At 42.1% G+C, this 21,707-nt stretch overlaps 1 protein-coding gene across 3 annotated transcripts in view; it reads right to left on the bottom strand.

Annotated features, from left to right (window-relative positions):
• Positions 1-21,707, bottom strand: part of LIMCH1 (LIM and calponin homology domains 1) — a 174,522-nt gene that overhangs the window by 43,546 nt on the left and 109,269 nt on the right. For 2 of the 3 annotated variants that reach the window (XM_040554967.1, XM_040554966.1), the window contains exons 6-8: positions 20,626-20,736; positions 15,964-16,159; positions 11,329-11,578 (exon numbers count right to left, since the gene is read on the bottom strand). In XM_040554967.1, the coding sequence (XP_040410901.1) occupies positions 11,329-11,578; positions 15,964-16,159; positions 20,626-20,736 (557 nt within the window). Of the gene's footprint in view, positions 1-412; positions 647-1,205; positions 1,530-2,237; positions 2,571-3,871; positions 4,127-5,384; positions 5,676-10,393; positions 10,661-11,328; positions 11,579-15,963; positions 16,160-20,625; positions 20,737-21,707 lie in introns of all 3 variants that reach the window. The other variant, XM_040554968.1, reaches the window with a different exon arrangement.

A 21,707-nucleotide genomic window follows, 5' to 3' on the forward strand; every position in this document is an offset into this window, starting at 1 on the left:
CAGAGTCTTTTTTTCCTGTTTGGGAGTCACCGGCACTGGCTAACTTATGGACAAGCATCTAATCTACCATATCCAGCACCTTGATTCTTGCTGGAAATATTTTTAATGATTAGCTCATATTTAATCAGAAAACTCTACAAATGTAACACAATCTTGCTATATCTATCTATTGTCACATGCTATTAGTTTTGCATCTGCTAGATCTCTGGTCTGAGTCTTCAGACAGCTCTACCAAAAGGGACAGAAAACCTGTGCTGCCTATCAGAGTTGTTTGAGCAGGAGTCGGCACAGATTTAAGGACCAGTATGGAATAAACGTCTGCTGGGCCAACAGCAACTCTTCCAGATCAGGAGATCTAGACAAACAGTCCACAGGACTCACTACAAGGGAAAGAGAGAAGCAACTTTCTTACCTCACAGTTTTCTTTTCAAGTTCTCTAGCTGTGCCCTGCTTAGTCTGCTGCTTTGAAAATGGCATGGGAAGGAACTGTTTAACACTTGGCCCCGGCTGTTTGAGAAAAGCTCCAGTTCTTCTGGCCAACATGTCATCTCTTTGCGGGTCTGGAAATTTCACTTTGTTTTCTGTTCCACCACTCTGCTGATGAGGGATTTCAAGCTGTTCTTGGCTCACTTCTCGTGTTACAGTGCTGCTCAGAGAGACAAGTGACACTGTTCCGTGATAATGTTCACTTGTACAGCCCCCAGGCCAGCAGCTGCTGAGGCAACGTGGGGTACTATTACTCAAAACACAGCTGCAGCGTGATGGACAAGTAGGCATCTTCAGCTACAGCGCAGGGAATGAGAGCAAGAGGAAACCAAACCGAGTGCCACGCTTATGTAGGAGATATGTTAGAAGTTGGGGATTGCATGAAAATATATGCAAGGAATTGTTCGCTTAGAAGCTGGCATAACAGTCTGGAGATTGCAAAAGAAATCCCCCCAAAAGATGAAAGACTGTTTTCATGCTGAACGGCAATTAACAATTGAAGTACTTAAATATTATGAAAGAAAACAGACTGTTTTATGTTCATAGGATACATTCTTGTAAGTAATTTCATAAAACAGAGCACATGCCATGATGAATGGGTAAAACACATCTTTAAAGGCTGCGTGAAGAATGGAATAACATTGCTGACTGATCTCAGCTCACACCACACACAAACCAGGCATGAAGCTCAGAGGGATCTGCTGCTTCTGTTCTCTGACCTTTCTGCTTCCCGTGGAGTCTTCAAATCCTTCTCACGAGCTACTGCCTCCCCTTGCCGTTGCTGCAGCAGATGAGGAGTTACTGGCAGGGGAAGGCAATGCATATGAACGGGGCTCGTGGTACGCCTCTGGAAAGTCCCCATCCTTCTAACCAACATATCATCTCTCTCAATGTCTGGCAAATGCTCATCGCGTTCTTCCTCGGTGCTTTCTTGCAGTTTGTTTGAACTGCACAGGGTTTGCTTCTCAGAGCCGATGGAAGTGGCAGGGATGGGTGATAGCGTTCTCCTGCAACATTCATCTGTACCTGACTTTGCTACCTCACTGGCAAAGAGGTGGTGAGGAGGGGTGAGACAGACAAAACGTTCCCAGGTCAAATGAGGCATAAGAGCTAAGTCCTTCAACTCAGTTTGCGAATGTTTTATAAACACACAAACTTGACTGAATGAATTGCTTGCTAAATGCACTCATTAAAAACTCTTGCTACAGCCACAGACTAAGCAATTAAAGAAAAGCCAAATAAATGTAAGCTCTATTAATATGTTAACTTCCCCGAGCTGCAATTCTCTTCCAGATAAACACCAGAAACACAGAACACCAACACACCTCGGTTTCAGCATTACATCTTCAAAAAGCAAGTAAATCCATTAGGACTGAAGAAAGCATGTTTTGAACACCACTAAGGCCAGAAAGCTGAACGCCAAATCCCTAATGTATTGAAAGCAGGTGGAGAAAAGCTGCGGGAGTTCAAGCAGCAGAGGGCTTTAAAGATAGCTCAGGTTCTGAGATACCAGTGGTTTCACTGATAGCCAGAGACGTTGAGCTAAGCTGTCAGAAAACATATGCACAGCGTTGTTTTGCACAAGCCTAAACACATTAAGGGGCTGTGGAAGCGTCAGATGACTTCTGAACAAGGCCGTGCGTGTCAACAGCTCTTTGGTACGTGCCACAGTCCACCCCCATGCAGAGCAGCCTCTTGCAAGACCAGGGCTCGCTTCCAGCTCAGCAGTGCTTCCTACGCCACACCAATACCTGGGCTCGTTCTGTGGCTTAGATGCTTCATCGAAATGGAGCCTGCCAGCAGTGGCTGAAGGAGAGCTTTCAACACCAGAGGGAATCCCCACGCTGTCTTTGCGGCTTTCCTCTTCTGCTTCACCCCTGCGGGAAGCCCTGCCAATGCTGAGCCTGTCCCATTTCTGTTGATCGATCTCAGTTACCGGCCCAAAATGCACGAACTTCTGCTTGGGGCTACCAGCCTTTTTGTTTGCTCTGGCTTTGCGGACAGCAAAATCGTCGCGGGCTGCTGCTTTCACTGTGACTTCAGTTGGTGGAGGAGTGTCACTGGGACATTTGAGATCTTCTTCACTAGTCAGAATGAGGAATAAAAGAGTCCCCCCCAAATGAGACCCCAGAATAAAGCAAATTAAATGCTCCTAAGTTTTTAAAGGGGTTTTATTTTAAAATTCAAGGACACAGGTACAGAGAGGTGGGGCACACTGTGGCCTGACAAATAAAATCCAAAGATACCAAGGACCAAAGATACTGTTTACCTGCTGGGAAAACATCTATGAAAGTCCTTCCTTAGAGGAAGGACCATAGCATAAAAATAGTTCCATAATTAATACTTTAACCTAAAAAAAGCCATAGTTCCCTGATGCAGACCCAGGCCATGCACTACATGGGACTGTGCAGCACCAGTACACCCCGCTTGTCATGTGGGGGTGCCAGTGGCACGAGAGCACCAGGAAGGGCAACTCACTTACCCTGCAAAAGGGGCACTGAATCTTGATTTGAAGGTTGCCTTTAATAATTCACCTCCAAAGTAATGGGGAAACTAATAATATTTTTGAGACGAGAGAGTGATTGATTCCCGGCGGTTTGTATTAGAGCTGAAATTCCACACAGTAACCACATTGTTAGGAGAGCGCCTGAACAGATGGCGACCTCTAATTGGAAAATGGCACGCGCCTAAACAGGAAAGCCAGGAGTTGTTACCCTTTCCTATTGGAGTCACAAATCACCTGCATTCATTAGAGTCCATCTCCACAGGGAAATAGCCTAGAATAACGGCTTTATACCAGCTCCCTTTGTGGAGAGTTAGTTTACAACACAAGCATCTCTACGCCATACAACGAGGTTCCTGCAACTTCTGCTTTAGTGACAGATAGCACTGGTATATTTACTCAGCACAGTAAAATACCATGCAGATATATTAGCTCAGGTCTCAAAAGCAGTACAGGCACATTAATGCAAAGAGATGCTGATCCTCAGTTAAAACCCTCAGGGTATAAAGCCCCAAGTCCTGCAGATAGCTCGGTTAGCAGCACTACATGGACCTTTCCGCTGGTCAACCTCCAGCAGCTTCACAGCAGATTGATCCACAAGACAAAAGGAACCTTCCTGGGATGACAGCAAAAGCATCCAAAGGCAGAGCTACTATGAAACCGGATTTTTCTTCATAATGGACACACTTCCATTTCCCGATAGACAGCATCCCTACATAGATTTTTGGACTCCTCCTGAAAATCTAGGTAGGTAAAGACTTGCTGTCATCAAGGCATTCTGCAAGGTTAAGAACAGAAGCACACACAAATGGATTGTGACAAAATAAACACGCTTCTTAGGGTGCCAATCCTGTCCACAGGAAGCACAGGATGACACCATACCTGGGATCCCCTGACAGTTTCAATCTCTTCCAGGTCTCCATATCTGCTTTTGTTATAGACGCATTCACAAAAACCGTATCTTCTTGAAGCTGAGGAAGGACACTCTGAGATTTCCGTTTAGCCAAATCGTCTCTCTCAGTATCAGGTACTTTCACTTCTTCTTCTTCCTCTGCCTTATTCTTCTCAGTTTTCAGAAGTGTGTTCTCTTTGTGTGTTACTAGTTGCCTTGCTGCTGCCACATGCACCTGGCTTCCTCTAATTTAACACACATGCCGTTTCAGCAAGAGAAGATATTTTGAGGGAGCAATGATAAATCAGTGTCATTAGAAGAGGTTCAGAGCACAGGAAGATAAAACTGAATTTATAAGCAGATTATTTTACTTTTATTTTAGGAAGTAAACACGAGAAGTTTCGACATCAAGCGATTCTACCTACACTATCCCGCTCATGCACTATTGAGACCACTTCATTTCATGACTTCTGTTCCTACCTCGAGCAACAAAAACCTTGGAGTTATTCCTGTATCAAGCATTTCTGCAATAAGCCTTCTCTTAAATAGTTACAAATATCTCATTTCCATAATATTAGTGAAGTGAATTCAAGTTTTGCTCACAAACATACTACAGAGTTTCTTTGATCTTAGAGTCATGTCAATAGCATTAGAATATTAAAATCTGGTTATGTGTTCTTCAGATGCTGTGCCAAACAACTCATTACAAAATGTTAATGTAATCAAATTACCAGCAACCAAAAGGCAAGTTATGCATTACTGAAAAGAGCTACTAGATATTCAAAGAAAATTTCTGAATGTATCAGCAATTACATTCAAGATCCCCTGTAATGTGTATATAGTGGTTTTACCTAGGATCACTTCTCTTTGCACAAATAAATTTAAAAAACTGTTTCCTGAAAATGGTGCATACCTAGCAGATACCTATATTCAGCAATTTCCTAAAGGTCTGCATCACTGAGTTGAAGAAAGATTTTTTAGTCCAAAATGTTGTAAGCCATGCTCCATTTCTAAAAACAATACTATGCAAGAAACAATAGGTTTATGTGTGACGATTCAGTGCAGTATAGCAGGCACGGGTATGCAGTGCATTAACTAATGACTTAGATTTGAGCCCATGATTTATGCAGAGTATTAAAAGGGTATTAGATGAAAAAATTGCATCCAAAAGCATGCTTCTAAAATGTTCAGCAGAAGAGGGAACTGATGTGCAAACATATCTTCAAAGTTTATTGTCCACTATTCACACTCATGAGCTGCCTCAACTTGGACAAAGAAATTGTCTGGTTGTTGTTATTTTACACTCAGTCAATTTAAGCTCATGGTCCTGATACTCTAACACAAACTTTCAGTAGGTAATCTGTACCTCTTTTTTGTTCACTTTATGATAAAGCATTTGCATTACTTTACCCTGAATTTTTTTGTACTCCAGACAGCTTTAGCCTTACAAAGCAACATGAAATTAAGCATTATAATAGAAAAAGAAAGACCATGAATGCACACCTTGCACGTTCCTGCTTTTCCACCTGCAATGGCTTTTTATTGTCTTCCAGTTTACCTTTATCTTTATTTGTGTAGGGTCCAATTATAAAGGAGTTAAATGGAACTATGTGTTTGGGCTGATTCATTCTGGCTCTCCGGGTGGCAAAGTCATCCTTTTCTAAATCGGGAAGTCTACTCGCTGCTTCATCTTCCGAACCAGAATCCTTCCTTTGATAACGTGTCATGAAGGGGTTCTCCTTGCGAAGGATGATGTCTGGGGTGCTTCCACTGTCTTCACATGCTTGCGTTTTACTGATACAGAGCAAAAGTAAAGAGAGCTCTTGATGCATGAGGGGAGGGAGAGTGGAGCGGCAACACACACCTCCAGGTCATAAAACAAGCACAGATAATGAAATACATTCCAGGCTATTGTTAGATTTGGCAAAGACTTGTTATAAAAAAAAAATAAATCATATACAGGTAACAAATCTGCAAGGACTTCATACAGAAATCAGTAACGTTGGATCTTTACTTATTTTAGTGACAGCTAGAAGAAAAAGAACTTGTTTACCATACTATGTGAATGTAGTACTGTAAATGGCAGTGTTAAACTTCTTGAACACTTCAAAGAAAGAAAGATTTGATGCAAATACCTGATCCCTGGCCAACGCTGAATCCTGAAATACCAGATAATATCCGGCACATTTTCATCTTAATGGCTCTTTTTTTCTTTCTTTCTTTTTTTTTTTTTTTTTTAATACCTGAGTAATCACTGAGGCTGCATGCCCTAATATTCTTAACTTTTTTTTTCTTTTTCATGAACATTCGTGCTTGATTCTTTCTCCCAGAATAAGCCCTCTATGCTGATGCTGACATACAATAGGGTGTTGAGTCTGCTAGAGATAGTAGCGTGCTGGCACACAGTGCCATCTGCCTTGGTGCGACACGACAGCAACACCAACACAACCTTGTTGCCTCTGAAGATTACAACGACAAAGACCCTTGACATCTGGTGCCCAGAAAGAATAAGCTTATTTTAACTTGCAACAGTCAATATTCTTAGCTAAACTGAAGAGACAGATGGCAAGAGCTAGGCCAATCTCACGTTTGAAAACTAAATTGTATTCAATGATATTTTGGAAGTTGGATATTGAATATTAGAATGTTCCGTGTAGTACTTTTGTAGGCTGCAAATATCTCACTTTTCCTCCTTCTTACAGCACACCTTGTTATACAAAGGAATAATAGGGTATCACATCAGATTAAACAAACTGATATTAAGAAAGAAAATCTAAACCGCTTAGGGGCTGTTTCAAGTCTCTTTTCTATTTTAGAAAACACTACAGCTATAATTAACTGTGTTTCTAAACATTATAAAGTCCTACACACTCCCTGTACACACCACTTATTTCATGGCTTCAGCTGCCCTTTCAAAGTATTGCTAAACAAGCTTTAGAGAAAATATACTGATCTAAGGCAGCTGAACTCTTCCTAAAGTTTTAGGCACAAGAGAACAGATAGCTAGAAGTCACATGCACTGGGACCTGTTCTGCCAAATAAGCCAGGGAATATGATTAACTTGATTAATTTTTAACCAGACTTTACTACAGGTACCATTACTCTTTTCTGAAAACTAATAATTTGGAAATAATTTTCAGAACTCTGGCCGTAAAGAACACGTATAAAATCACGCAGTACTCCATTAAATCATGTTCATATTTACTTCTTAAATGAAGATCCATAAGATGAATATTTTTTGTCTGGTAAGGTTGGGGGTATTGTTTTATACTTTCAGTTTCTAAGAATTATGTATAACCAAGTGATTATTCAGTAAAAACTAATGAATTTTTCAAGTCTCATGTCTATCAATGCTATTGAGCATCAGACATACTATTTCTGAGATGGGTGTTTTCAGCTACAAAGAAATAGGGACTTAAAATATTCAAAAGAACAACTATGAGTCACTGTAATGAATAACTGGAGAACTTAGGGCTTTTAGTATGTAACTAGACTTCCACAATTGTTTCTAGGTTAAGAATATTTTCCATTCATTTACATTTTGCTTTTACTGAAGTCAGAAATAAGCTGTGATGTTTTGGGGTCTCCTGAATTCAGTGTGCCACAGTTTCAGAAGTGCCTTTTAAGGTCAGTTTACCATAAAGACAGCAAAGAGCATAGATGTGAAGCTTGCAATGCGTATTTGCCAATCGTTCCTGCACACCCAGCTCCAGCCTTTGCAGAAACACCACACACATCCACGCTGCTACAGTAGGTGCTGCCTTCCAGAGCGTCAGACCCTGGGTGTTTGTGCTCCATGAAGCAGGGTCTCGTACAGGCTTGTGGATCCTTCTGTTGCATTTCAGAACAGTGAGAGGGTTTTGCATGCTTCTGCACCATCAAGATAAGAGTCCACATCCCTTTCACAAAGAACGTGCCAAGAATTCTTGGTTTGCTCACATTTCTCTTACCCTCCCTCTCTCCGTCATCTATTAGAACAGACATGATTCTTCTCCTCTTTTTAGGGAGTCTCTACGAATCTGATCCATATCTTTCAAATACAATAGTGTAAATAAGAGACAGATGCACACAACAAGCAAGCATGAAGGACCACACGTCAATAAAACACCGTGCTATAAAGAGACAATATAATTGTTTGGGAAGGGTGAATGCTTTTTGGCATGCAGTTGTACAGCATCTAGTTCAGTGGAGTCCTTTCCGAGAACATGCTACAGCAATGGAGATAAGTACTTAGATTCCAAACAAAAAATGCATTTGCATACAAGTTCAAATCCTTCCTGTGCCAGACCCAGAAATGTCCCCACTGAGTTTCAGCTTTAGGAACAATTAGATGCCTTGTAGAACTCAAAGTCACAGTGGGTGTCATCCAGAGGTCAAAACGTCGAGAGGAAAATGCCTGTAAACAACTCAGAGCGAGTGGAAAACAACTGAGAACCTCAGGTGAAAGGAGAGAGGCTGACATTGTAGAAAAATGTTCAAAGAGGGGCAAAAGGAAAAAGAAAAAAAAGATCAGAATACAGAACCAAGAGAGACTGAGAATTGTTCAGTGCCATTAGTGCACAGAAATTTAAATCTGATTTCAAGGAAAAAAGAGAAAATTGAGAGGTTCAAAGTACAAGGAATGAGAATGAGACATTAAGAAAGATGATCAAATGCTCTGCTGTATCCTGAAGCATCAACACTGAATTCTTCCCTTTCCTCACTTGCTATTCTTCCACTTCCACAAACACACCACTTTCCTTACAGGCCTGTGTCCCCAGTACATTTTCTGCTGTGTCTTCCTATGATCCCCAGGAGCAGGCTGCTACTACACTACAGTGAAGCTTGGGATACAAAGCTCAGCTCTTTGAACCTCAGCTTGGGCAGAAAACCAGCAGCTCCTCCTTCCTCCAGCGGCCAGATTCTAGGAGTTAGTCTGCTGAGAGCAAGGAGGGACCATGGCAGGTTATATCTGCTCCCTTCTCTCCTTCAGCCCTGTCAGGACAACAGACTGTCCAAGGAAAGAGGAGACTCAATCTCGTGTCAAAGACCCAAACACTTGCCCAGATGTGCTTCATTCCTGGAGAACAAGCAAGTGGATCAAACATAGGGTTGGAAAAGGGGCTCTTGGCTAATTTGGTGAGCATCTTCCAAACACAAATGCAGGCAGTGCCATTTGTTGTTTGCTGCACTGCCAAACACAAGCTATTACTACATATCACCAATACCAGCCTTGGACTCAGAACATGATTGTTCTTGTATCCTCCTGGTTTATGGATTCCTGATCAATTAGCACTCTAGCTGAACCTGAAGGACTAATTTCTGACTGACAGTCCTTCTTTATTAGGACTTTGTAAAGTAGAACTCCACAACCACATGCAAACACTGGTTCTTGACAGCTTCTGAGTGACCTAGGAAAGGGATATATGACAGTGTACAAAGAGTGACTTTTATTTGCACATGATATATGTGCACATGGTTGTAGACCAGCTTAATTTATGTAAGCAAGCTGTATAACATAAGAGCTGTACTTTCAGCTACTACTACACTCCAAAGCCCAGACTGTAGACCAGCATCCACTAAACTACCCACTGTCAAGATTTCACCCCATGATTTACCAAATTCGTATCTCAAGAATTTGCCTCAGTCAGAATAGAAATGTGGTATTTTCCTCAATAATCCAAAGGAAAACGTTTTAGATGGAAGGACATTTGGACACTTACCCTTTAGCCAAATCATTTTGATCATTTCTAAGAGCCTAGTCTGCAGGCATGGTGGTTAAAAATCTGCTTTGCGGGCCATCCGCATGGAAAGAGATTTTTCATGAGGACTTGATATCTGATCACGGAAAGGCATGGCAGTGAGCCAATGCATGTCAGCTCTTTAGTTAAAGAACAGGAAATAACCAAATTGAACCACATCCAAAAATAAGTAACACAGGTAATAAGTGAATAACTACTGATACTCCACGCCAAAGTCAGTCAAATGGTGATTGCTGAAGTATGCCTCCACGTTTTAACTGGTACATGTGTTAACAAGCACTTTATACTTTTATAGTTCCTGCCTTTAAAAATAAACGCATCATTTATTAACACAGCTAAAAACATTAACCACATAAAAACTGAGTCAGTAAACTAAAACATCCCATCGCCAACAAGTACGTATCTGAAACTTTTGCCTTAAGAAGGCATTTTTAATACGCATTTCTCTGTAGTTTTTATTAAAATGCAAGAAAGCATTAAGTGGGAAGTGACATGTAGTTTGTGTAGTAGTTTCCTTGGAGTTTGTTGTATGCTGTAACACAATACAACTGCTCAACACAAATGCAGTTAGCATCATACAGCTCTCCAATGCACAACTGCCACTTCACAAGCCTTTTCATACCAAGACCTTCACTAAAAGGCTAGCCATTGTGAGTGCTTAGCAGGCTGGATTTTTGTTAGAAGTGAAATCACAGTGGATTGAGGAAGCCCACGCTTCAGCCAATCCTAAAAATATGAAGCGTGCACAATTTCTCACACAGTTGGGCTAACCTGCCATAGCGCTGGGCTGCTGACATGACCTTAATGCCAGCTTGTTCCAGTCTTCGTAACTTTCTGATCTCTTCTGCATCTTTCCCCTCGGGTGCTGATGTTTCTTTTGCACTACATGAAGGAGACTGGTCTGTGGAGTTTCCTTCTCTCTGACTGAAACCTACTTGATTTTTAATAGGGCTTTCCTCAGGAGCCACGGAGCCCATTTTCTCCTTTTCACACAGTCCTGACGTTTCATTCTGTTCTTCTTCTATGGTTGCAGGTTTGCTATTGAATTATACAAGGTAGTTTAATGTATGTTGTGCCTGATACACAGATACTTATTTACTATAAGCAAATTTTTTGATATCAAGACGTCAAAGGACATTCCGATGGATGGCGCAGGAGGATAATTACACTCTTTAATGGAAGTTGCTCTGAGGCTAAATCAGAGGTGAAGTATCAGTTGACAAAACCAGCACCCAGAAACATGTATAGCCACAGTTATATAAACCATACTAACGTATAGGATACAACATACATATAAATTAATTAAAAAAGCAGGAAAAACATTACCTATTTTGATTAAATACAACAAATTGTTGCTTATAACTATCATTTGTCAGTGAGTAATTGTATTGAGAACTGAGAGAGGTCATCTAGAGCATTGTTGTCCAGCCTTGGGTTGAGTCAACCACCGTGGTGGTTATAGTAACCAACGTCTTGTCAAACACAAGCAGGACAATGCATTGTAGGGTAAACAGTAATGACATCAAGACAATGAGTTCCTCATTGCTCTTCTACCATCTTCACTAATTGCTACAATTGATCAGTACCATCTCAGCAAGAGATTTATGACAGCAGAAGGCGCTCCATACATCTTATGAAAAGAACAATAATCAGCTGTTTAAAGCATGGTCAGTGAGGAAGGGAGAAGTTAGACAGTCCAGTCTTACCTGAAAGGTCTGTCTCCTAGTGGTGAAGTCGCGGTGCTCCAGCTCTTCCGATACTCTTCTCGCTCAGCTTTCTTTTTCCGAAGGGGAGCAGGTACATAGAAAGTCTGATTACTCTTGTTCGGGAGGTACTGGTTAAAAGGCACAGCTGATTTAGGTTCACCGTGTGAGGTCCGCCTTGCCAACATATCATCTTTTTTCACATCTGGCATCTTTCTGTGTGGCAGGTCAGTTTCTGAATCACTTCCTCTCCCTAGTGAGGAAGGAGAAAAAAGCCCTTCTTTTCATTTCCATCCAGGTTTTTTTAAATTATAAATGAGAGAAGACACCACCAAAGAAAAAAAAAAAAAGAATGTGAGTACCAAGAAATGAACTCATTTTTACCTGTATTTATATTTAAAAATCAGAGACTGAAGGTAGTGGCTGCAGTACCTACATAGACAGTAAACAGTTTTTCTATCAACCCTTATCTTGTACCCCTGACAAACTCATCTTCAGCCACAGGTCATGATGCAGGATATTCTGATAAACTCAGGGTCAGATTAAGCCAGATTTGTCACTCACATAGGACAGCTAGAGAAGCTTACTTGACTAACTGACTCCTAGTTGTTTGTATGGGTATGTTTGACCTGGTTCACACTCCTGAACCTAGACTTACACTTCTGTATCACAAGCTCAAGAAAAAAAGGGCTTCATACTGTGTTTTTATCAGAACAGCATGAATCTGGATGTTTCTGCAGACACATATTAACTGTACTTCGAATGCACACAGCATCAGCTTTGGTCAAAACCTAAGAATATATATTCCTACATAGCATCAGCTGCTATAAACCATAAGACTCAGATGGTCTGTCTCCAGTCTCGCCAGCTGCCTGGTCAGTCAGTCTCCAGTTCAGTGCAAAACAGACAAGGAAACTTCATCCTCAGATGGAAAGGGGCAATCTGCAGCATTTATGGGTTAGATCAGTACTGAAAAGACTGAAGTATCGTTGTTGACAAAGAAATCAGGAGAGAGAGGAAAATCAAGAGTTGCAGAGAATAAGATGGGAGATGAACAGAGCTGAGCAGCTACTTTATTTTGTACAAATGAACTAAGCCTCCTGATATCTGCAACCCATTTAAAAATCGTGTTCACAAAAGCTTAGCAAAGACTATTCCAGCTTGCATATACAGTTGAAAATAAGGCTCCCAAATGGTGGGACAAATACATGAAAGGGCATTTGCAGTGGAACTGCCCTCACAGCCATTTGGGAATACACTTCACAGACATTCACTAGATTCCCTGCACCATCATGAGCCTTTTTAAGTAATTCACAAAGTAACCATATAAATAGTTCTCTCCCATCATCACAGGCCCTGGTTTGATGAGTGAAATACTCAACCAATTCTTCGATCAGCACTCAAAACTTCTCCCAGCTTTGGACTGTTGTCTCTCTGGCGGTTGGCCTCTTTGCAACACTTGCATATGCAATAGCTGTTCTCCCTCCCTGGGGCGAGGGGGAAGCCACCCAGGTTGTGTCCTCTTGCTAATTCACTCTGCTAATAAATTACTAGCTAATTCACTGAGCTACCTCATGAAAAACTGAAAACAATGAAGTCATAAAAAATCACAAGTAGCTTTGTATAATTCAAAGTAGGGGGGAGGAAAAGAGGTCTAAATATGCTAGGAATGTTTTTTTGCGAAGAGCTTTTGAAGCAGATTGCATGATTCAATGTTTGCATGGAGAGAGATGAAGAGGGAAAGGAACAGTAAGACAAGACAAGACACAATGGAAATGAGTTAGACAAAATTCACAATGTACTTTTTGCCAGTAAGATTTTGCTTGGACAATTTGGGTTAAGAGCATATGAAAACTAACAATGTGATTGGTAACCTCAGTCTGTACCTAACAGAAAGTGAAGATGCAACCAAAAAATCACAAGTGTCTGAGGACAGCAGAGGTTTGAAGAGCTGTAATACCATTACACTAAGCAGGGCCAGCTTAAAAGAAAGCGAAAAGATCCCTTCATGTTATCTGCTATCCTATTTGCTCTTGACTTTGTTCTGGTGTTTATTTTTGTACTGCATGAAAACTAGTCTTGAACAAGCAGACAGAAATGCTGGAGCAGAGAACCACAGCAGCAGCAGAACTAAAACAGATTCCTCTCCCTCATTACTTATGTGCCTACAAGCACATCCAAGCTGAGTACTTCAAAGAAAAACAGCTTATTTAATTATTCATATTTTACTCATAAAATTATTTTCAGCTCAAATTTGAAAAAGAAAAATCACTTGAATCACTTGAAGCCAGAGCACTGAATGGAAGATGCAGCTGTGTTCTACGTTTATAACATTAATTTTGTTCTTCTGCATTTCCAAGTAGAAGAAGAAACAGCCAGTTTCCACAACCCTTAACAAGCAGTTATATACTACAGACTTGCACACAACAGTGTGTCAGGGGGCCTACACAAGTTCATAAAAGGCACCACGCACAACTGCCAGCCAAGCAAAGGATTTATGCATTCCCAAATACATTCATTAGTGGCTCCGTGCAGGTCAGACTGCAGTTCTACCGCTTTAAATGCACTGTTCTGCTCTATCACTGCTTTCGTTTGCTTTGTGCCAAGTGACAGGGCCCAGGTAGGACACCAGAGCAGTCCCTGAACAGAGATACGGACTGCAGGTGGCATTAGTGAAGGTGGTATTACTCAATGCTTCTAACTGAACTTGTCGTCACTTTACAATCACTTACATGACCTCCATCCATGATTTTTTTTCTAGGAGCACAAGGAATCATAATTTTATTCTGTATCATATTCTTGGGTTTTTAAAGATCCTATCTGAGCTGAGAGAGAAGCAAAGCAAGCAAAACCGTTTCCTCCATCCAGCTTTGCATAGATAGTATTTCTATCAACAAGCACATGCAGCTGAGTGAAATCCCAGCCTCTTGGGGCCACAGAAATAGGTCAGGCAGAGAAGAGGTAAGCCAAGCTACACCTCAGCTGCAACTCTTGGAGGAGTCAGCTGTGAAGTTAAGGCAGCAGAAAGGAGGAAAAATGGGACGTATTAGAAAGGATTTGCAAGACAAGTCATACATGTGCAAACTACATCTGCGTGCACCCCCAGTCTGGATATGGTTAAAAACCAATTTTTAAGAACAAGCTTTCTATGCTTGCATCTCATTTTGTGTTTGTCATGGACTCAAGAATGTGACAAGATAGTATGTCTTAGCTGTGGCAAACAAGCAACCACAAAACCTTACTAAAATCTGCTAATACAGCAGAAGCTGATGGGAAGCAGCTACAGGACTGGTGTAACTGACTGCCCAGCAAACAGGCAGGGACCTGGGACGCTTCTTCAAGCAGCCAGGACAGAGCAACACATCTTGATTAGGACAGGTGAGATATGCCTATTTGCCAATGCCAGACTTTCGTCTCACTTGAAAAGGCAGAAAAATGCTTTGTAACACGGAGACTGTCTTCAGTTCAATGTCTTAGGGGGCACGAGGCTGTTTCAAGGAATCAGTCCCAGCACGTGGTTCTGGATGGTCGACCAGCATCAGTCCCAGTAAGACAAGCCACTCTAAACAGCCAGGCAGCAGCACAGCAGAGGTTAACTCTACTCTACCCGCAGCTCCCTTATAATTCATCTGTGATACCAGCTCTCCCTGCCAGCTTTCCAGTTTTAAGGAGTTCCCCATCACCTCAGGAAATCTCTCAGGCGTCCGGTTATGATTAGCACCAGTTTCCTTCACGCTGCCAAAAGCGGTACGAACATCTGGTTCCTACCAAAAAGTCTTTCTGCCCTTCCTTTTTTATTAAATAAATAACATTACTAAGGAGAAGTGATTCATGTGTGGAATATAACTTCATGATGAAGTTCAACTGACTCATTCATGCATCGTGAATGTAACCAAGCAGACGGAGCCTGAATCAAGCATCCTTTTGTTCTGACCTGGAATCCTGCTCAAGACAGGTAACCTAAGTGCATGCTCTACACCTGCCCCCTGGCAAATCCTTCCTCACGCAGCATGCTGTGTTTACAAGCCTCAGAAAGCCTGTGAAAGAAAGACAAGAAAAGCAGAGAAGCAGATCCCCTTCTGTAAGCCAAGAACTGCGTGTCCTGACTCAAAGGTGTACAAAGATGGACACGGCTCTGAATCTGGGAGCTATTCAGTTGCCCAATTTTCTAAATACCACGAAAACAAACATGGTACTTGGTGACATGTTTTATATCAGACTTGAAAACTCTGACAAGTATCAGATATTTCCATGTCATTTATCTGGCTAGGGTTTATCTAGGCAGCATTTTATTCACTTCAGTATTTCCCCTCTTCCTACGCTTTTATTTCTTGCTCCAGCCTAGTTCAAAAGTTAAAATGAGTCTGCACAACATCCTCTTACACCGTAACCCAGAAAAGCACTATCCCAATCATAAAATTACACTGCAATGATGTAACTCATTTTCCAATGCTACGCTATCCTAACTGAGACAGACTTCAAGTAAGCTGTTGGCAAAGTCATCTAAACCTCAGGGAGCACAAATCAGCATTCACAGAGCAGCTCTCCCGCTGGATTAGTGATTCAGAGGCTGCGTCCAGCTTCCGAATGGCACATTTGCTCCAGCAACGCGTGTGCCTCACTGTGACCAGCACTTACCATCACTGCTTCCTCTGAGCACTACATCTGGAGACGGTGTCTGCTGCGAGCGGGAGCCAAAGGAGTCCAGGCTGTCGAAGGAATCATCTCTGCCGTGGCGCGGTGGGGAGAGGGAATCGCTGCGCTCGGAGTCCCAGCAGTCTATATAACCGCTGTCACGAATGCTGCGCTTTGGACTCTCAATATCCTCTGTTTCCTACATGGGAGTACAGCAGGTAGCTCTTCATGAAGAAGCCACTGACATACCAATGAGATTCATTACACATCAGGTAACAAAGCATCTTGCGAAGTGCTAAGAATCTCTTCCCCCCAAAAAGATTTCCTTGCTTTCTGCCCCTTCTCCCCTTCAAAACGAAAGTGCGAGCTTGCAATAAAACCCCGTTTTATGCTGATCGAGAGCGAGGCATGCTATTAGATTAGCACGATGAACTGAGAAAAAGTTGCAACAATCGAGTTAATAAAGTGATCAAAACCGAGAGAAACCTGAAACTTGACTTGTCGTCCACAGTCCATAGCACCGACAAAAGCACTAGCATTTTAACATCATGCCTGCATCAGGTTTAAGTCTGCTGCCTTCCAAAGGATTCCCCCCGCCCCTTGCCTATCTATTGTATCTGGCTGGGACACCAGCAGACAGCATTTGTTGTTGCTGCTTCAGCTCGGCAAAATAATGAAGCAGTGTGCCCCAGCCTCCCTCTACCTTGAAGAGAAATTCCTGTTATGAAAGAGGGATGTCTTTCTGAAGCAATCAGCAATGAAAAATATGCAAAACGCTTTTCCTGATGCCTCAGAAGAATTCAGTTGTGCTCTTTACTCTTTGCCAGCTCCTGGCTCTGGGGGATATGAAAGCACTTGTAGCTGACCCACATGTTCAGAGCAGTGAGAACAATGGTTGTCTTTGACAGCCCTGTGATTATAAATTCTTTCCAGTGCAAGCAGCACATACTAAAACACTGAAACTCCAGCAGAGGAAAAGGTCAATAGAAGCCATCCTCACCCTTGCATTATAATAAATCCCTTGTTTTAGAGAGTGTCTTAACATTAATTACAATAGCACAGGCGGAGAAAAACAAAAATAACTACTTTCATTCAAAGATAAACCTGTTTTTTTTCTCCCCCGACAGTAAGTAAAGTCAGAAATGTGGGTGCCATTATCAGACTGACATTTTGCGACCCAAAGAGACTGGAATGTGTTGTTTTCCCCTCTCCTTCCAGCAGCACTTGAATATTAATTCCTAATTAAGAAGCACCCCCTGGTTACCACTAGCCGGAGCACAATGGCTACGTTCAGCTCAGCTCCCTCTGTCCCTGATGGCTGAGGTTTTACCCGTGACCATGCTGCCAATGACGAGGTCCGTCCCGAACATCCCCGTGTGCCCTGGCAGGCCACCTCCGTAACAAAGCACGTTTGCTGGAGAAGCGACTGCGGGAGGAGAGCGCTGCGGCAGCACACAAAAGCCTCCACGGTGGAAGGCAGGGAGGCTCGAAGCGAGATGGAGACGTCAGACCCAACGTCCTGCAAACTTCTTGGGAAGAAGGCTTAATTAGCGCCACGCACTGTTACGCTGCCAAAACACCACGTTAAGGACAGCAGTAAAGGTTCCCTAAGGCCAAGCTGAACTGCGGTAACGTCAGTCAGCAACCTCGCTGCAAACTGAAGCGAAAGTATTTCTAAAAAGAAAATGTATCTATCAAAGTAGTAATTGAGTCCTACAACATTTCCCTCCCCATTCCTGCTTAGTGCATGAGCTGAATACTGACAGAAATGCCAGGGAACGAAGCTCTGTCTCCTTGAAATCTGCATGAGTTACACAGATCCAAGAACAAAACTAAAAATCCTATCAAAGCCCTGTTTGTGACACGATCCAAAATCCTTTTAAAATCCAAATTCCCTAAATCCCCTCATCTCTTCATACCAACCAGCTATTCTCGATCCTCAGGCACACTTCCATTTTCCTAAATTACCGTATGTGAGTGACACAGAAACGCTCAGCGGCTACAGGACTTAAACTCGGGCAAGAAAAAGCCCCATCCTGTGTTTGCTATCTTCCAGAGTTTGAAAACAGTCCAATTGTGAACTAATGAGTTCTGCAGACCCTCCTTTCAAAGGCCTGTTTATGTTAATTCTGTGTGCAGCTCACCAGGAATTAGGAGGCAGGCACCAGGATGGTGCCCTAGACTTCTGCAAACATGCTCTTTACAGCCTTCCCCTTGGCAAACCACCCTCCCCGCCAAACACCGCCTCACAGACGGGTACTTGTCCTGCTCTGCACAAACGTCATCTCCCAAGTGTTATCAGTGGGAAAAAGAAAGTGGTTATCTGCAGGCCCGATAGCGCACAACCAGCCTTTCATATTACCTAATTCAAAACATGGCACGTCGCTATGTGGTAGCAAAAGTGGGACTGCCAAATGCAAGATGCATTTCTGCAGGAACTTCCCCCCGTTAAATATAATCAAAAAGCCATGGACGTTTTGTCGTTGGGAACTTCCAGTTTAAAAGTAAAGGGGAACGTGTAACCAAATAGTTAATAAAATTAAAAACAGAGTAGCAGGAATAAAATTAGAAATGAATAGTTCTTTCAGTATGAGAAGTAGAAAAAGATGAAGCCAAGACAACTTACATCTGAGCTGTCTTTTGATTTGCTTATTAAAAAAGAAGGGCTGGGAGGATTTATAGCAGAAGAACTAAACCAGGCTGAATTTATGGTGGATTTAATTATTAAATTCTGTGGAAAAAAACGCCAGTAGAGAATGTGATAAAGTGTCTTTTCATCACTCAAGCTCAGCTATAAAGAACATCAGAGCATTACACAGCATGATTAACATGTTCTATTTTATGACCAAATCCTCTTCAAATTCAGTAACAGAGAAGGCCAGAAGAGCCAAAGTGGAATACCACAGGGGTATGGAGTAGAGAGGTGAGCTCAAAATGAGTCACCAGTGGCCCTCGTATCAGCACCACCTGAGCAGACTTTTCACGACTACAAAGAGCTCTGTTTTTACATTAAAGGAGTATATAGCTTCCAGCTTTTACGGGATCTCTACTCCACTCCCCGTTCCAACATCTGCAACAAATCAAGCCCCAGACTCTTGCTTTTGTCTTCAACCTGCAGCGCTCGGCTCCGCCCGGCCAGGCGCTCCGCTGTCAGCTCTGCGGAGAACCCTGCCTTCTGGGGCCAGCCTTCTTCATCCCACAAAAGGGCTCAAGGAGACCTCCAAAAGACTCTAATGGTTAGTTAGGTGCGTAGATATGACCTGGAGAAAAAGGAGCCTGATGCTGAGAGATTATACATAAAAAAAGCTATGATGCCATGTGGCACTAACATTATAAAACCTGCACTTCGGCTATTTTTCTGCCTTAGCTCCGCTGTCCAACTTTGTTTCACCTTTCAGATTACAGACTTTGGAGGGGGGACTGCTCCTCTTGCATCTTCTATTTGGAAACAACTCAAGTATTAACTTAATTTCTTTATTGCTTAGTCTCAGTCATATCACTCGCGTGGCAAAGTCCTGAGTGATTAGTGCAGGCCTTGTCAAATGAAGAACAAAATGCATCTCTACAGAGAAGCGGGAAGTTCCCTTCTCTCCCCATTTCCGTTTGTTTTTTCCACCGAAACTGGGCTCACGAACAGTGATTTTATCAATCTAATTAGGGTTCTCTTGTCACACTAGGATGTAGGAACTGCTATCAGTCAGCCAAATATTTCTTCCTGCCTAGCGGCAGCTCATTGCTGGCCCTCTGAGACCCCCGACTGAAGAGCTGCAGCTGGTACAGATGTAGCACCACACAGCTTGAGGAGAGTAACGAGCAATGAGGTTTTGTCCCCAAACCTACTGCCTGTGGTGACTCGGCAGGTACATGAGATGGGGAAGGAGTGGCAGGCATGAAGCTGTTTGGGAGCTGCAGACCATATCTCATGTCATTTCACAAGCTGTATGTCCAATATACACAATACTGGGTGCTTCCATCTTCTTACGTGCCCGCTCCTTGCTGCTGTCACCCCCAGTAAATGCATGCTCGGATATCAACACTAACCACTACTGAGGTTAAGTGTCCCGGGTTGCAACCATGCTCCAACACTCAACCACAAATCCCCAAACCACTCTACAGCAATGGCAACTTTTCCTTTCCAGCAGAGTTCAGCTCTTCAGAAACCGCCATGCCCTTTGTAAAATATCACCTCTTCCTTCTACCCTTCAGCTTTATTTAGATACTTTGGTTTCATGCTTCATGTTGCAACTCAAAAAAAAAAAAAAAAAAAAAGAGCTGCCCATAAGAATCAATGTTTTAAAGAGATCTGCTCCTGTAAGTCCTGCCAGCTTACTTTCAACTCTTAGCTCCTCTAGCTTGAAACTCTGTGTCATAAATGAAAATAATTCAAACCAAAAACTAAGGAAATGAAGATGACAGAGACACATGACAATTCTAAAGCCCTGCTTCACATCAAGTGCTGCATCATTAATATCACCACCAACCTAGCTGCCAAAAAAAGTCATGTTTATGGCGTGGTAGAGTCAGACACATTTTCGAAGGAGGCAGGGGTTTGCTAAGTAATTTGTACTCCAGCCCACCATCTCTCATATTTAGCACTGAACAGGTTATTCATGGGAGTAACAGTTTCAACTACATTCCCAGTCCCAAAATGTAACAAAACAATACCTTTCTCATTTGTGCCAGCAAACCTTCAAACTCCTTCAGGTTCAGGGTTGATCCGCTATATGATGTGCAGCTGTTTGCCGCTTTCCCTAGCCAATAAATGGTGACTAATACCTGCAGAAGTTAATAAGAATTAATTGAAGCCATCCTCACAGTTACTTAGCTTAATTTACTTCCCTTAAGCATTCCTCATTTATTCTAAACCACACAGCAGCACAAGACTTTGTTATAAACCTCCATTGAAAGTGCAGTGTCTGTCAATGGCTAAGCATAAATACATCAGGCAACTATGAAAATTTAATCACGTAACTTAACACATTATATTCCTGGTATTACTTTTATAAAAAATGGAACTGTCACGTCCGCCTGGAAAGCAAACGCCAAAAATAAATCTAAATAGAAACACTAGGCAAGAAATTTGAAATAGACCAGAAGACACTTGTAAGTATACCTATTTGTAAATAAAACAACAAAAAAACACAACTAAAGAGTACTAGCGGTCATTAATTAAAACAGTGCTGACTAATGGAATAAATACAATATCTGAAATGTGTTTCTGCCTATTTCAAGGAAAGAAAAGGTGGTTCCATTTTTAATCATCTTAATACAGTTTATCAATTGATACAGGAACTTTACAGGATCGCTTTATTCCCAGCGATCTGTTAGCTTAAAAAAATGCTCAGCCCAAGATTAATCAAAAGCCACGAGCATCAGATTGTTTCCGTTACGCTCAACTGGAAAGAGTTAGTGGTTGCATTCAAGTTCTGACGATGTCTATCCGTAATTCCAAAGTCAATTCAAAAGTAGCACAGAAGAAAAGCCAGGAATTGCACTTGCAAATGTTTATATACCCTCTCACTCCTTTAGGTAGCAAAGAAATCTGATCTGACCTAGCTGGGTCTGCAGTCGTTTTAGGGAAGGAGAAATTAAGATGCTCAGGATGGTCACATCCAACACCTCCAAAAGCACCAATATTGAGGTCACACAAGGAAAGCAAACAGTCCTTCTCTAGACCCATGTGTCTCCACTTATCTGGCTGCAATATTTTTAAAGGTACCTGTGCAGAAGCAATTTGGACTGGAAAC

Source organism: Cygnus olor, chromosome 4, assembly GCF_009769625.2.
Source record: "Cygnus olor isolate bCygOlo1 chromosome 4, bCygOlo1.pri.v2, whole genome shotgun sequence".
Lineage (NCBI taxonomy): Eukaryota > Metazoa > Chordata > Aves > Anseriformes > Anatidae > Cygnus > Cygnus olor.